At 36.4% G+C, this 13925-nt stretch overlaps 1 protein-coding gene across 2 annotated transcripts in view; it reads right to left on the reverse strand.

Annotated features, from left to right (window-relative positions):
- The window catches only part of Sf3b1 (splicing factor 3b subunit 1), a 329390-nt gene that overhangs the window by 109233 nt on the left and 206232 nt on the right, over positions 1-13925 (reverse strand). For both annotated transcript variants that reach the window (XM_090402705.1, XM_090402706.1), the window contains one exon: positions 1924-2010. In XM_090402705.1, the coding sequence (XP_090258831.1) occupies positions 1924-2010 (87 nt within the window). The remainder of the gene's footprint in view (positions 1-1923; positions 2011-13925) is intronic.

Below are 13925 nucleotides of genomic sequence, written 5' to 3' on the forward strand. Positions count from 1 at the left end.
ATGCAGGCTGGCCAAAGGTCTCTATCATGGTCAACATTGCAAGGTTATGCAGATAGTATCCTTTACACCACACTTCACTAGGAATATTTTGGCACTAAAATGCTTGCAAAATAAAGAAGAATGGAGTGTACTGACATGAACACAATTATGAATAATATTTGCCAGGGATCCATCAGGCTGGCTGTGTAATCAGTGCCCATGAATGGGAGACTGTTGTTCTTTTCCTTTTCCAAGGGAAACTGGATCCTGGGATGTTGATTGTTTAGATATGTTAAGAAATTGTGGAGTGTGTCCAGGCCATTTGGATATATAGATGATATGTTCTCCATTTGGCCACATGGCCTGAACACACTCCAAAATTTCTTAACACATCTAAACAATCAACATCCCAGGATCAAGTATCCCTTGGAAAAGGAAAGCAACAACAGTCTTCCATTCCTGGACACTGATTACATGCCAGCCTGATGGATCTCTGGCATTCTCCTTTTGCAGAAAACCTACACATACAGGGAGATGCATTCACCAACAGTCACCCCTCCCACTCCCAACAATATAGGATCATAAAAACCATATATAACAGGGCAAAATTAATCAGTTCTGATAACAGTGCCCTAACCAATGAACTTGACTAAATCTTCAACACTTTCTTAGCCAATGGCTACAACTCCCACAAAAATATTGAAATCCTCTAACTACAATCCCCCTCCCAATTCAGAGCAGAGATCATTCAAGATCTATCACCATTCCATATATCCAGGGCACATCTGAAAATTTGATAAAATCCTAAGGAAATATAACCTTATAATCACTTAGAGACCACATAAGAAATTAGCACCTTTCATCCACTCCACAAAAGACCGGATACATTCCCTAGACCTATCAGGTGTCTACCAAGTCCCTTGTAGTTACAAACTGTCCTACTATGGCCAAACAGGCAAGACAACAATATCAGAATTTCTGAACATAAGGACTACATCCAGTTCCAGCAACGTAGCCTCTCAGGAATCATTGACCATGCTTTGGACATCCACCAGAGGATACATTGGAAGAAGGCCAATCTATTACACTGCAGTAAATACAAATATGAAAGATTATTTCTCAAATCTGCCTCAGCCCTGAAAGACTTTCCAAACCTCAACAAATTTGGGGTGCACGAGACTGTAGAAATTTGAGAAGCATACATCCTCAGATCTTCAGCCCAACAGCCAAGACAAAAAAATTCACACCACTACCGTTTAGGATTCTAGGCCCGATTTTGGTTGCTTTCTTCAACCTCATTTGTCCAGTGTTAGTGCCTGCATGCACATATTGTTTTTTTTTGTGATCTCTGATGATGGCAATGTAACATTGTCAAAATATAGAAAAGTATTAAAGTTTTTGTAATTAATATGTTAGTATACGATGTTATTTCTGGAAAAATAACTGTTATTAGGTTGTAGATGAATTTGATTTGGTGTGAGGCCACCATCAGTTGCTTACTGAAGGCCTGAACGCAGTACTACTGTATTAGGTTTATAACCTTTTGTGAGTGGGATTCTAAAAAAACACCTCAGTCAGCAAGCAGCAGACTAGACAGCCATATTTGATTTTTACTAACCAAATGCTGGCCAAGTCAAATGCAGAATCTTACAGAAAGCTAACAAAATGATAGGTCAGGCACTTCACAATTTTGCCTTCTCACAGTGTCCCAGCACTTGACATGTTTCAGCACTATTTTGTACCTCATAAGGAAATAATTAGCAATGTGATTCGGAAGAGATGATTCTGGAAACAAATTTAAGTTCTTAAGTAAATCTTTACTATGCAATACTTTTCACCAAATTATTTCTAAAAGAACACTGATATATTTAAGAAAATTTAATTTAGAAGAAAACTAAATATAAAAACATGTAGATTCTGATATGAACATAAATGAATACTCACTTTGGCCAAATTAGAAATGATTTCTCTACCTTCTACACGGGCATAGTAATCTTCATCAATGAGAAGAGGCTCTATCACCACCAGGATCTGTGAAAAAGTATTTGTATAATTTAATGATTTCCTAATCAAAGTGATCACTTAATAATTCTTATAACTTTTTTATAAAAAAATAAATAAATTTTAATTTTTCCGTTTTAAAGATTGTTTTCAGAAGACTGGAAAAAACCAATCGATGATTTTCAACATCCCATATCATAGAGCCACTACCTTTACTGGAGACCAATAGAGGCATAAAATGCAAATATAACTGGCTTATTTAAACTTTGGTTTTGTCACTATACTATCATCATCAAATTCCTGCCATGTACCCTCAAAGGGTGTACAGGATATGATAGTACTACATGAAAAAAATTACATCATTATTAATTTCCTATCTACAATTTTCCTCCAAATCAGTCTGTTACTTGTCAAGACTCCAACATTAACAGATCTTATATTTCAATCTTCTAAGGCACTTTATACCGTATCAATCCACCTATATCTTGGTCTTCCTCTGGGTCGTTTTGCTGCCAACCTGGCAGTGAACACTTGTTTTGCTAATCTTTCCTCTCCCATTCTGTTTAAGTGACCATACCACTTGAGATTAGCTCTGCTAACGCATTCCTGGATGCTGACAATGTCAAGTAATTTTTCCTAATATCCTCGTTTTTAATATGATATTGCTATTGATGCCATCTGTTCACGCCTATAATCTTTCTCAGGACTCTCATATCTGTGGTCTCTAGTCTTTGGTCAAGTGTTTTACTTCTGACCCAGCTCTCAGATCCATAAGTTAAAACAGGTTTGAACACTGTCTTGTATACAGCTAATTTAGTGTTCCGACTAATTTCTTTCTTATTCCATATGAATTTATTCAATTGACTTCCCACCATACCAGCTTTGTTGATTCTGTTGTCTATTTCTATATTTAATTTACTATCTTCAGTAAAAATCATGCCTAAGTAGCTGAAATGTTTTACTTGTTCCACAGGTTCTCCATTCACAACACAGTTGACATTTTCAATGATTCTGCCTATTTTCATTGTCTTTGTCTTTTTATTGCTGACCTTCATACCATATCTATTACAACAGCTATTCAATTTAGTCAGAGAATCTTGCAGACTTGTAGCGGATTTATTTAGAAGTATAAGATCATCCGCATAAAGCAAAGAGCTGACATTAACATCTTTCAATTTTGATATCAGGTTTAATACCACATTCCTTCATAATGTGATCCATATAGATAATGAATAACAGAGGGGATAATGTACATCCTTGTCTCACACCAGATTTAACATTAAACCATCTTCCTGTACTTCCTTCAATTCTAACTGCTGGCTTACAACTCAAATAAAGACTAAGTATTGCTTGATATAATGCCCCATTGACACCATATAACTGCAGCGTATTGAATAGCTTCTCTCTTGCCACCTTATCATATGCCTTTTCCAAATCTACAAAACTTAAATACAGATGTTTGTTATATTCCCATACTTTCTTGACTGTTTGTCGTAAAGTGAAGCTTTGATCCTGACAGCCTCTATTTGGCCTGAATCCAGATTGTTCTTCACCAAGCTTTTCTTCCACAATTCTTCTCAACCGTTTCTCAAGTATACTTGCATAGATCTTGCCAGGAACACTCAGTAGGGAAATACCTCTGTAATTCTCACATTCAGTTTTATTTCCCTTTTTATATATGGGTACTATGAGAGCTCTACTCCAATCATCGGGAATTCGTCCCTCTGTCCAGGCTTTCTGAACTATGTAGTGCAGCCACTCTAAGACTCTTATACCACCATACTTCAGCATTTCTGGTCAAATATCATCTACTCCTGCTGCCTTTCCACATTTCAAGCCTCTGATGGCTTTTCTACTTCAAGTATGGATATGTATTCCTGACTGCATGCCTGGTTGGTATTTTTTACCACTGTGCTGTCATCACTGCTTGTTTCATTTAGCAGTTTTTCAAAGTAATTACTCCATACTTCAAGGATATCTTTTTCTCCCGTTTTCATGTCACCTCTATCATCTCTAACTCCTTTTACAGCACTCTTTCCTCCATTCCTAAGCTTCTTCAACAACCTCCAAAATATTTTGCCACCTTCTTGATATTTATTTTCTATATTCTTGCCAAAGTCCTCCCATGACTTTTTGTTTAGCTAGTTTTACATACTAGTGCCCTAATATAATGTTCAACCTTTAGTACATAAAGCCGAAGTTGAATAGTATGTAAAAGTTTTTTTGTAAAAAATCTGTTCTAACTATACACTAATGTTATAAAGCATAATGTTTCTTTCATGATGAACATAAATAACAAAATTAAAGATTTTTTTAAATAAGAAATGCACGAACTGTCTCTAATAAATGATTCGATAGTTATTAAGGTATTCACAGCTGATAACACAAAGGCAAAAACTATGAATTTTTTAAAATATGATATTTTTCTGGATTCAAAATAGCAAAATACTAACACATTGGAGGGCAAAAGTACCACAATCAAGCAACTAATGAAAACAATTCAAACTGTGGTAAAAACTAGACTTCTGTAGATAGCTTCCGGTATTGAAACCACGTTTTAAGATAACGAGTTTAGTAAAATATAACCCTGCGAGTTTCGTAAGTCATCAGACTTACATTGTCAGAGATCTTAGCAAAGATTGTACAGAAAAGAGAAGACTATAAACAATTAATTATGCATATTATATGTTATAAGAACTTCACAATTTGTACGTATAAATAAATAACCAGAACAAAAACTTTAAATTAATCACTGTATATATGTTTGAACAATGCTAGTTGCCGCTGTCACATTTTGTAGCATCATGTGTATCATATTGTAGGTCCACAACAGTTAGATTTTTAATGAAAGCAGACCAAACTGATTCAGGACTAAACCTTGATTTTTGTTACTTTGTTTGGGGATCCACAGCATTTCAAAGGCTTTCTTGTAAAACAATTATGATCAATATAAAGCATTTTTTTGTTTGTTGACAAACTACTTACCTGTGTTAGTTGTATGGGATGCTAAACCTGATTCATGCTGTCTTCTTTTTTCGACATTCTCTTTTCTGTACAACAGCAGAAATCAGGTTTGGCATCCCATACAACTACCACAGGTCATCAAATAGCTTGGCAACAAACAAAAATGCCTTATGTTGATCATAATTAATTGTTTCTAGTCTCTTTTCTGTATGACTTTTGCTAATACCCTTGACAATCTAAGTCTTTGCAGGGTTACATTTTAATATGCTCGTTATTTATCTTAAAACATGTGATTTCACTACCAGAAGCTATTTCCACAGAAATGCTTTCAAAGCAAAAGCCTTCATTTGATACACAGTAGTTGCTGGTGATGAGGTAAAGAATAACAGTTTCCCAAATTTTGGATCAATTAATGCAGCCTTATTTGTTCAAATGAGCAAGGGGTGGGGGGAGTATGCTCACTCCATAAACGTCTCCGAGTTGTAATAGCTTCCATATTGTGCTACTGATTTCTTCCATTAATCTTGTATAAAAGGATGAATTTTCTAAGTGAAGTCTGCTAATGCTATCTTGCTATATATTAACAGTTCTCCCTTTCTGTCCAAAAGAGGGCAACCTATAGGTACATAGCACTTAATATATTATGTATATTATGTGTCAAAGGATTAGAGAGATAGGCCTAGTTTTTGGTAGGATGTTGTATGTCATAGTGTAACTATCTATTTTACACAGGCTGCAATTGAGGACTAAAAAAAAAAAGTGCTTTGTACATAACTGAGTTGTAAGCTGTGTCGTTTGAACAAACAGCCTTGGTCATAAAGATATTGCACTGATTGAACTGTAGTGTGAGCGCATTAAATATCTTTCTGTTGTGTATGTAGGTTGATGGTGTTCTATGAACAATACATGATAGTGAATCATTCAAGAGATGGTTAACCAATGTGTTTAAGAAAGGTCAGATATTTTGTTATTTTTTTGTAGCAAAGTGTATTTCTGGACAATCTATTATAATAAACTGTTTTTGTTATTACAACATTTAATTGTTTATTATAATAAAATTATTTTTCCCCAGCCAAACTCAGGTATTAGGCAAAAAATGTCCTTTGGTGGGAAAGACCTAGGTTCAAATCCTGTCTAGGATTCTTTATCAGGGTTTTTCAACTCAGAGTGGTAGTGCCAATCTCATGGTAGTGACAGAGGTTTCACCTGTAAAATAGACAAACCAGCCAGAATACAAACAATTTACAGATATTGCAGACAGGTTTAATTGGCTTATGATAAATGATAAGTAGGTTTCTAAGAAGGCAACCTGCTTGGCCATGACCATTGAAAAAAGATGGTACTGTGCCCCAACCTGCAAGTTCAAATATATTTTACCCGAGAAGACTGCTATGGATTCTATGGCTTCATAAATTTACAAACTGTTTTATTAATTATACTGCCCTTCTGCCAATGTTTCAGAGCCAGAGTTAATTTATATATATATATATATATTGTCGAGAGCCTGTGTAGCTCAGTGGATGTGGCGTTTGCACACCATCGCGCTAGGCCGCACGAAGGAAGTCTTGGTTTCGAGTCTAGTCGGCGACTAGAGGAAATTTTTCTAAGCCTTTTTTCGACCGGTTCCCGAGTTAGTCGATCTCTGGCACGGGCAAGCAGGTTTTTCCTCCCGGAAACTCGGGTTTTTCGTCCTGTAAACTCAAGAAAATCGACCGTAGAACCCACATTATTTCAGACATTAAATATATTGTGTTAAGGTTAGAGACCACGAGATGGCGGCACATTTGAGCCGTCTCTCTTCACTGGTACCGCTTAATTAGTGATAGCTTTGGGCCATCTGTCTCTGATTGGGTACCAGTGGAGATTGAACTGCCCACTCAGTCTCCAAAAGTTAGATAGGGCTAAATGGCCTCGCCTACTCCCGTATATACGGGAATAAAAAGGCGTTAGCTGATTTTTTTTTTTTTTTTTTTTTTTATATATATTGTCTTGCTCTATGCTTTAGCCTTTCCTCCTTTACCATGACCAGACATGATAGATAGCAAAAAAAAATTAAACTAGCAAAATGAAATAAACAGGCAAAATTGTGCTGATAAATTTTGCCTGTTTATTTCATTCACCCCTTTTTTTTTATATATATATATATATATATATATATATATATATATAATCCACACACACAAAAAAGGCCACAAGACCTATAGCACATTAGTGCCATGTGTAGGCAAGGGGAATAGAAGAAAGGAGGAGGAGGAAGAGTCTGTTCACATTTTTCTTGAACAACTGAGGGTTGTAATCTTTGGGGAAGGCAGAGTGGGGGAGACTGTTCCAAAGGACAGAAATAAATAGAATAAAAGAAGGCAGTGAAGTTGGCTCGGTGAGTTTTAAGATGGACTGTAAATGGATGTTGGTTAGAAGTGGCTCTTGTTTTAATGATTTTGGAGAAGTGTGGGAATATAATAGTAGTTAGTTGAGCAGAGCACTGTCCAAAATCTTAGAGGATTCTGGTGCACCATCCCCAAATATGGAAGCAATATTCCATGGCTTGGCAGATTTGGGCTTTGTATAGGGTTAGCAACTGTGAGGGTGTAAAGTAGTCTTGTGTGAAAAAAGTACACTAAGTATTTTGGCAGCCGCAGAAGCTATAGTTGAAATATGGTTGTGATAAGAAAGATCAGAGGTGCAGCCCAGTCCAAGAAGAGAAATCTGATTGTGTTCGGATATCTCAGTATTACTGAAGGTAAGGGAGAGTGATGCAAACTCTTTCTGCAAGAGATTAGACAGAACTGAGTTTTGGTAGCATTAAAGTTTACAAGGTTCACCTTGCCCCACATAAATATGCATAGATCTTAAGGACTTTATTTCACTGAGGGATTTGTGTTGATTCTGAATATTTAATCCTAAACATTTTTTACAAATGGCACAGAAGAAATCGACCCCCCCCCTCCCAATAGACTGATTCAAAACAAATTACGAATGTAAATGAAAATGTGTGAGAAAATGATTATGCATCATTAATAAATATATGTTCATCATTATTATTAAGACCTTCGAGAGTGGCCACATATTACTCATACCAGCTTTCATATATCACTCTCACATGCCACTAAAATCTTCTAAAAAAATTTGTGTGTGTTTATCAACAAACTAATATATAAGTAGTTGACAATACTGGCTCAAACACTGATAGTTAAACAAGGTAAAAATGAACCACTTTATTAACTCAGCTTTTAAAGTGACCAGATCCACTATGGAACACAAAATTGTGATTATATATATATATATATATATATAGTTTTATGAAGAATTAAATGACTAGAACCGAGATTTAAGTAAAAAGGTTTTAACATAAACACACTACTAGTTTTGGCCTGTAACAGCCTTCTTCAGGTGACATCATAAAAGAAAAAACACTAAACATTGAGGGTTAAAAAACTATGAACAACACAGACAGTCTTTATACATAATTAGCATGAAAATGTTGTAGTTGTATTTGAAGCTGTTCTTTCGTTTGTTGCATTGTTGGGAGAGTGCGTGTTTGCTGCATCACGTGAACGCCAGTACATGATTACAGCTGAATGACTATCTGGGAGGTTGTAGCTTAAGTTGTTATTTAGATGAACAGGATTGAAGATGATTTCTCTAGATTCCACAATTTTTCTCTCTGTTTCGTCACTGCAAGGGAAGATGTTAGTAGATTTTTCCCAGCAGACTTTGTGACTTTAGTTATCATCATTAGGATTAGCCGAGAAAAGGATATGACTTGATAATGCACTCGCTTACTGTCTCTTATAAGTAATGTCTCTCATGTGTTCTTCCATACGCATTTCGACAGATTTGTCTGTCTGCCCAAAATAAGGAATATCGCAGTCACATAATATTTTATATACACCAGGGTATTTGAGTTGGTGATGACAAGGTTTTGGGTGGCTAATTAAGGAATGGATCTTGAGCAAAGCTAATAATAATGGCAAATATCTGGTGGATTTCTGCTCAGGACATGGACTGGTTATTACTAACACCATGTTCCAACATAAAAATGTGCACAAATTCACATGGAGAGAAGAGGCAAGGAATAAGAAAAGTCTCATTGACTATGTTATTGTTGATAGTGATATTTTCTCCCTGGTGCAGGACACCAAAGTGTACAGAGGATTTGAAATTGGAAGTGATCACTATTTAGTCATGAGCAGGAAGAAAGTTTTAAAGCGAATAAAAGTTGAGCAGCTCTCAGATGTGAACTGTAGACTAAAATACAGAAAGATTATTGAAAAGAAAATGAAAGAGTTTGAGAAAAGGAATCAAACCTTGGAGATTCAGTGGCAAACTCTGAAGAAAACATTGATTGATTCTGCCAGAGAGGCATGTGGCGTGGTTGTGTGCAAGGATAAAAAAATCAGAACTCCCTGGTGGATACAGGAAGTTAAAGAGGCAATGAAGGAAAAGAAGAAAGCATATCAAAAGTTCTTGGCAAATAAGTCAGCTTTTACTCTAACAGAATACAGAGACAAATGTAAGAAAGCTAAACAGTGTGTAAAACTAGCTAAACAAAAGTCATGAGAGGACTTTGGCAAGAATATAGAAAATAAATATCAAGAAGATGGCAAAATATTCTGGAGGTTGTTGAAGAAGCTTAGGAATGGAGAAAAGAGTGCTGTAAAAGGAATTAGAGATGATAAAAGTGACATGAAAACAGGAGAAAAAGATATCTTTGAAGTATGGAGTAATTAATTTGAAAAACTGCTAAATGAAACAAGCAGTGATGACAGCACAGTGATAAAAAACACTGACCAAGCATGCAGTCAGGAATACATATCCATACTTGAAGTAGCAAAAGCCATCAAAGGTTTGAAATGTGGAAAGGCAGCAGGAGTAGATGATATTCGACCAGAAATGCTGAAGTATGGTGGTATAAGAGTCTTACAGTGGCTGCACTGCATAGTTCAGAAAGCCTGGACAGAGTGACGAATTCCCGATGATTGGAGTAGAGCTCTCATAGTACCCATATATAAAAAGGGAAATAAAACTGAATGTGAGAATTACAGAGGTATTTCCCTACTGAGTGTTCCTGGCAAGATCTATGCAAGTATACTTGAGAAACGGTTGAGAAGAATTGTGGAAGAAAAGCTTGGTGAAGAACAAGCTGGATTCAGGCCAAATAGAGGCTGTCAGGATCAAAGCTTCACTTTACGACAAACAGTCGAGAAAGTATGGGAATATAACAAACATCTGTATTTAAGTTTTGTAGATTTGGAAAAGGCATATGATAAGGTGGCAAGAGAGAAGCTATTCAATACGCTGCAGTTATATGGTGTCAATGGGGCATTATATCAAGCAATACTTAGTCTTTATTTGAGTTGTAAGCCAGCAGTTAGAATTGAAGGAAGTACAGGAAGATGGTTTAATGTTAAATCTGGTGTGAGACAAGGATGTACATTATCCCCTCTGTTATTCATTATCTATATGGATCACATTATGAAGGAATGTGGTATTAAACCTGATATCAAAATTGAAAGATGTTAATGTCAGCTCTTTGCTTTATGCGGATGATCTTATACTTCTAAATAAATCCGCTACAAGTCTGCAAGATTCTCTGACTAAATTGAATAGCTGTTGTAATAGATATGGTATGAAGGTCAGCAATAAAAAGACAAAGACAATGAAAATAGGCAGAATCATTGAAAATGTCAACTGTGTTGTGAATGGAGAACCTGTGGAACAAGTAAAACATTTCAGCTACTTAGGCATGATTTTTACTGAAGATAGTAAATTAAATATAGAAATAGACAACAGAATCAACAAAGCTGGTATGGTGGGAAGTCAATTGAATAAATTCATATGGAATAAGAAAGAAATTAGTCGGAACACTAAATTAGCTGTATACAAGACAGTGTTCAAACCAGTTTTAACTTATGGATCTGAGAGTTGGGTCAGAAGTAAAACACTTGACCAAAGACTAGAGACCGCAGATATGAGAGTCCTGAGAAAGATTATAGGTGTGAACAGATGGCATCAATGGCAATATCATATTAAAAATGAGGATATTAGGAAAGAACTTGACATTGTCAGCATCCAGGAATGCGTTAGCAGAGCTAATCTCAGGTGGTATGGTCACTTAAATAGAATGGGAGAGGAAAGATTAGCAAAACAAGTGTTCTCTGCCAGGTTGGCAGGAAAATGACCCAGAGGAAGACCAAGATATAGGTGGATTGATACGGTACAAAGTGCCTTAGACAATAGAAATATAAGATCTGATAATGTTGGAGTCTTGACAAGTAACAGACTGATTTGGAGAAAAATTGTAGATAGGAAGTTAGTAATGATGTAATTTTTTCATGTAGTACTGTCATATCCTGTACACCCCTTGAGGGTACATGGCAGGAATTTGATGATGATGATGATATTTGGAAGTGGAGTGAACAAGGTTCTGATACTGAAACCGGTCTGGGTAGTGGCCCCTTGCCTTTAATACAAAGCATCATGCATCTCCTCCAGGAGATGTGCTTTGCATTAAGGGTAAATATTAAGATTAGTGATCAGATCTTATTCTACTTTTACCATGAGTTGCCTTGGTCTTGCACTATGTGCAGGTTCAGCTAGACTTGCAATACTTGCAGGGGCAAACTTGACTTGTTTGTCTGTTTGCTTACTTGGGAAATGGAGTAAAAACCAGGTTTAAAATAGCTTGGTATCTTTAACATTTATTATACCCAAGGTAAAATACTTTCCACACACACACACACACACACACACACACACACACACACACACACACACACACACACACACACACACACACACACACACACACGGTGACCCAGATTGAATGCCCGACCAGTAACACAGCACAATTTTTTTCAAGCACTGTCTATGTGCAGCTGAGCAAGAACAACTTCCTTTCTACAATCCTATGCAGACTGAACTGGACTGCTAATGTCTAATTTCAGGCTCAATCTGATAGAGGATACCATCTTCTCTATGCAATGATGTCTGCCACATACATATTAATCATCTTCCTGTAGGAGACAGGGAGATGATGATACTTAGAGAATGAGCTGATCTAGTCACAGCATCTGCAGGTTCTTGATGCCAATTTGTCTTGAGATCCAATACAAGTGAATGTTCAGATGGAGCATCTTTATCTGAGAACGCTGGATTGGGGAGAACACTGGTTGTTATTGGTATAACAGACTCCAAAGTTCTTGAAAAGAGCTTCTTGAATAATAAAAAAAATAATACACCTTTGGTAGCATTTAAATTTTAATGTAAGCTGTATTGCATGCAACTTAACAGTACAGCCAGTACATTCTTGTGGGATCTAATTAGAGGTTTAAACCCCCACTAGGGACTAATTTTGAATCATCTGCACAGAATGAACAAAATCAGAGTGCTCTCTTCTGTGTATAAAGAGCTACTGATAGACATAGGAGAGGCATGGAATGTTTAACTGATCTGCAGAAAGAGAAGCTCCACATGACAGAATATAGCTGAGCCATGGTGATAAAGTATCATCCATGCAGTATTGTTTTCTTGACTTCTAGAACTTGAGTAATGCTTTAATTCACAAATCAAAGGGACATGTAACACTCTGACAGGGATTTTAGTTTGGCTGCATATAGCAAGGACATCTGCTGATTCCAAAATGCTCCATTTCATGTTCGATAACCTGATAGTGGACTTGATCCAACCACTGATGTGCACTCTCTTTTGCTCTCTCTCTCTCTCTGACAGAAGCAAGAATCCACAATTAAAATCTTGAGTTTTCAGAGGCTTGTGTCTTTTACTGCTTAAACACAAGAAATGATAATAAATGTTTCATTTCCATATATTCCAGCTTAAAACTAACAAGCCATCCTCGTTGTACAAATAACTGAACGAGGAAGAGTGCTAACAATGGATTATTTCAAAAGATATTAGTGCCATGGGAACACACGATGTGACAACGAGATATCACTATGATACTAAAAACCAGTGATGACTAAGGAGGATGAGACTCTCCCAATTTTTTTGGTAAAGCCATAGAATTGATTTTAATTTCAGTAGTTCACTAAAACCTCACCACTTCCTTATATTAGCATTCTTATTTAAAGCAATGCTGATGAAGCAAATGGGCTGGTGATCAGGAGATTGTATATTAGATATCCACACCATGCTGTATTAAAGAACTTTTCATGTTTATTATAAGTGATGTCAGAGTGATGCTTTTGTATTCTCTTTTCCACAGAACAAGTTCATCCAAAATAAAGAGGATTACACTAACATGGAGCTTAGTACATGCCTGGAAGGGTAAGAGGAGGCCATCTATCCTTATTGGAAAGCAGCCATGATAAGAATTTATTCATAGGAAAGGATGTTGCTTTAATGTTATATTTGTTTAATATTCTTGAAACAGGTTCAGATATGCTAGAGATGTAAGGAAACCCTTCATACATTTTCATGGTTTCTTACAGCAGGTATAAAGGAATCGCCTTCTTCTGCCAAAGTGTCGAGAGGTCTCGCATTTGTGGTCAGACAGTGCATAATGGTTGTCATCTTAGTTTTTACTGTTTTGTATATTAGTGTTATGTTTACACCTGTGGAAATCCTATGCAATTAGGATGAATTGTGTAATTTAATTACTAATTAGGTAATTAAATGTTATCATCTTATTCTGATGATATATAAATAAATAAATATATATCTACACTGCTTGGAAAGAAGTCAGTGGACCCTCCCCCCTCCCCATGGGCAAGGTGCAACGTGTTTGTAGCCAGTATAAATTGGAGGAATATGATGCTCCCAAGTCAGTGGAACTGCATCTGGGTGAAATGACTGCAAGAAGAGGAGTGATGAAATTTGAAAGAAACATTGTGACAAGATGCCATGTTGCAGGTTCTGCAAGTTGTTGACATATTGAGCCATCTCGGGTCAACAATCAGTGATCATACTGATATGGAAGTGTGCAGGGAGTGAACTGCAACTGCTACCTGCAGTGATACTAC

This window comes from Typopeltis vanoorti, chromosome 13 (assembly GCF_054136105.1).
Source record: "Typopeltis vanoorti isolate ZY-2024b chromosome 13, IOZ_Tvanoo_1.0, whole genome shotgun sequence".
NCBI classification, from domain to species: Eukaryota; Metazoa; Arthropoda; class Arachnida; order Uropygi; family Thelyphonidae; genus Typopeltis; species Typopeltis vanoorti.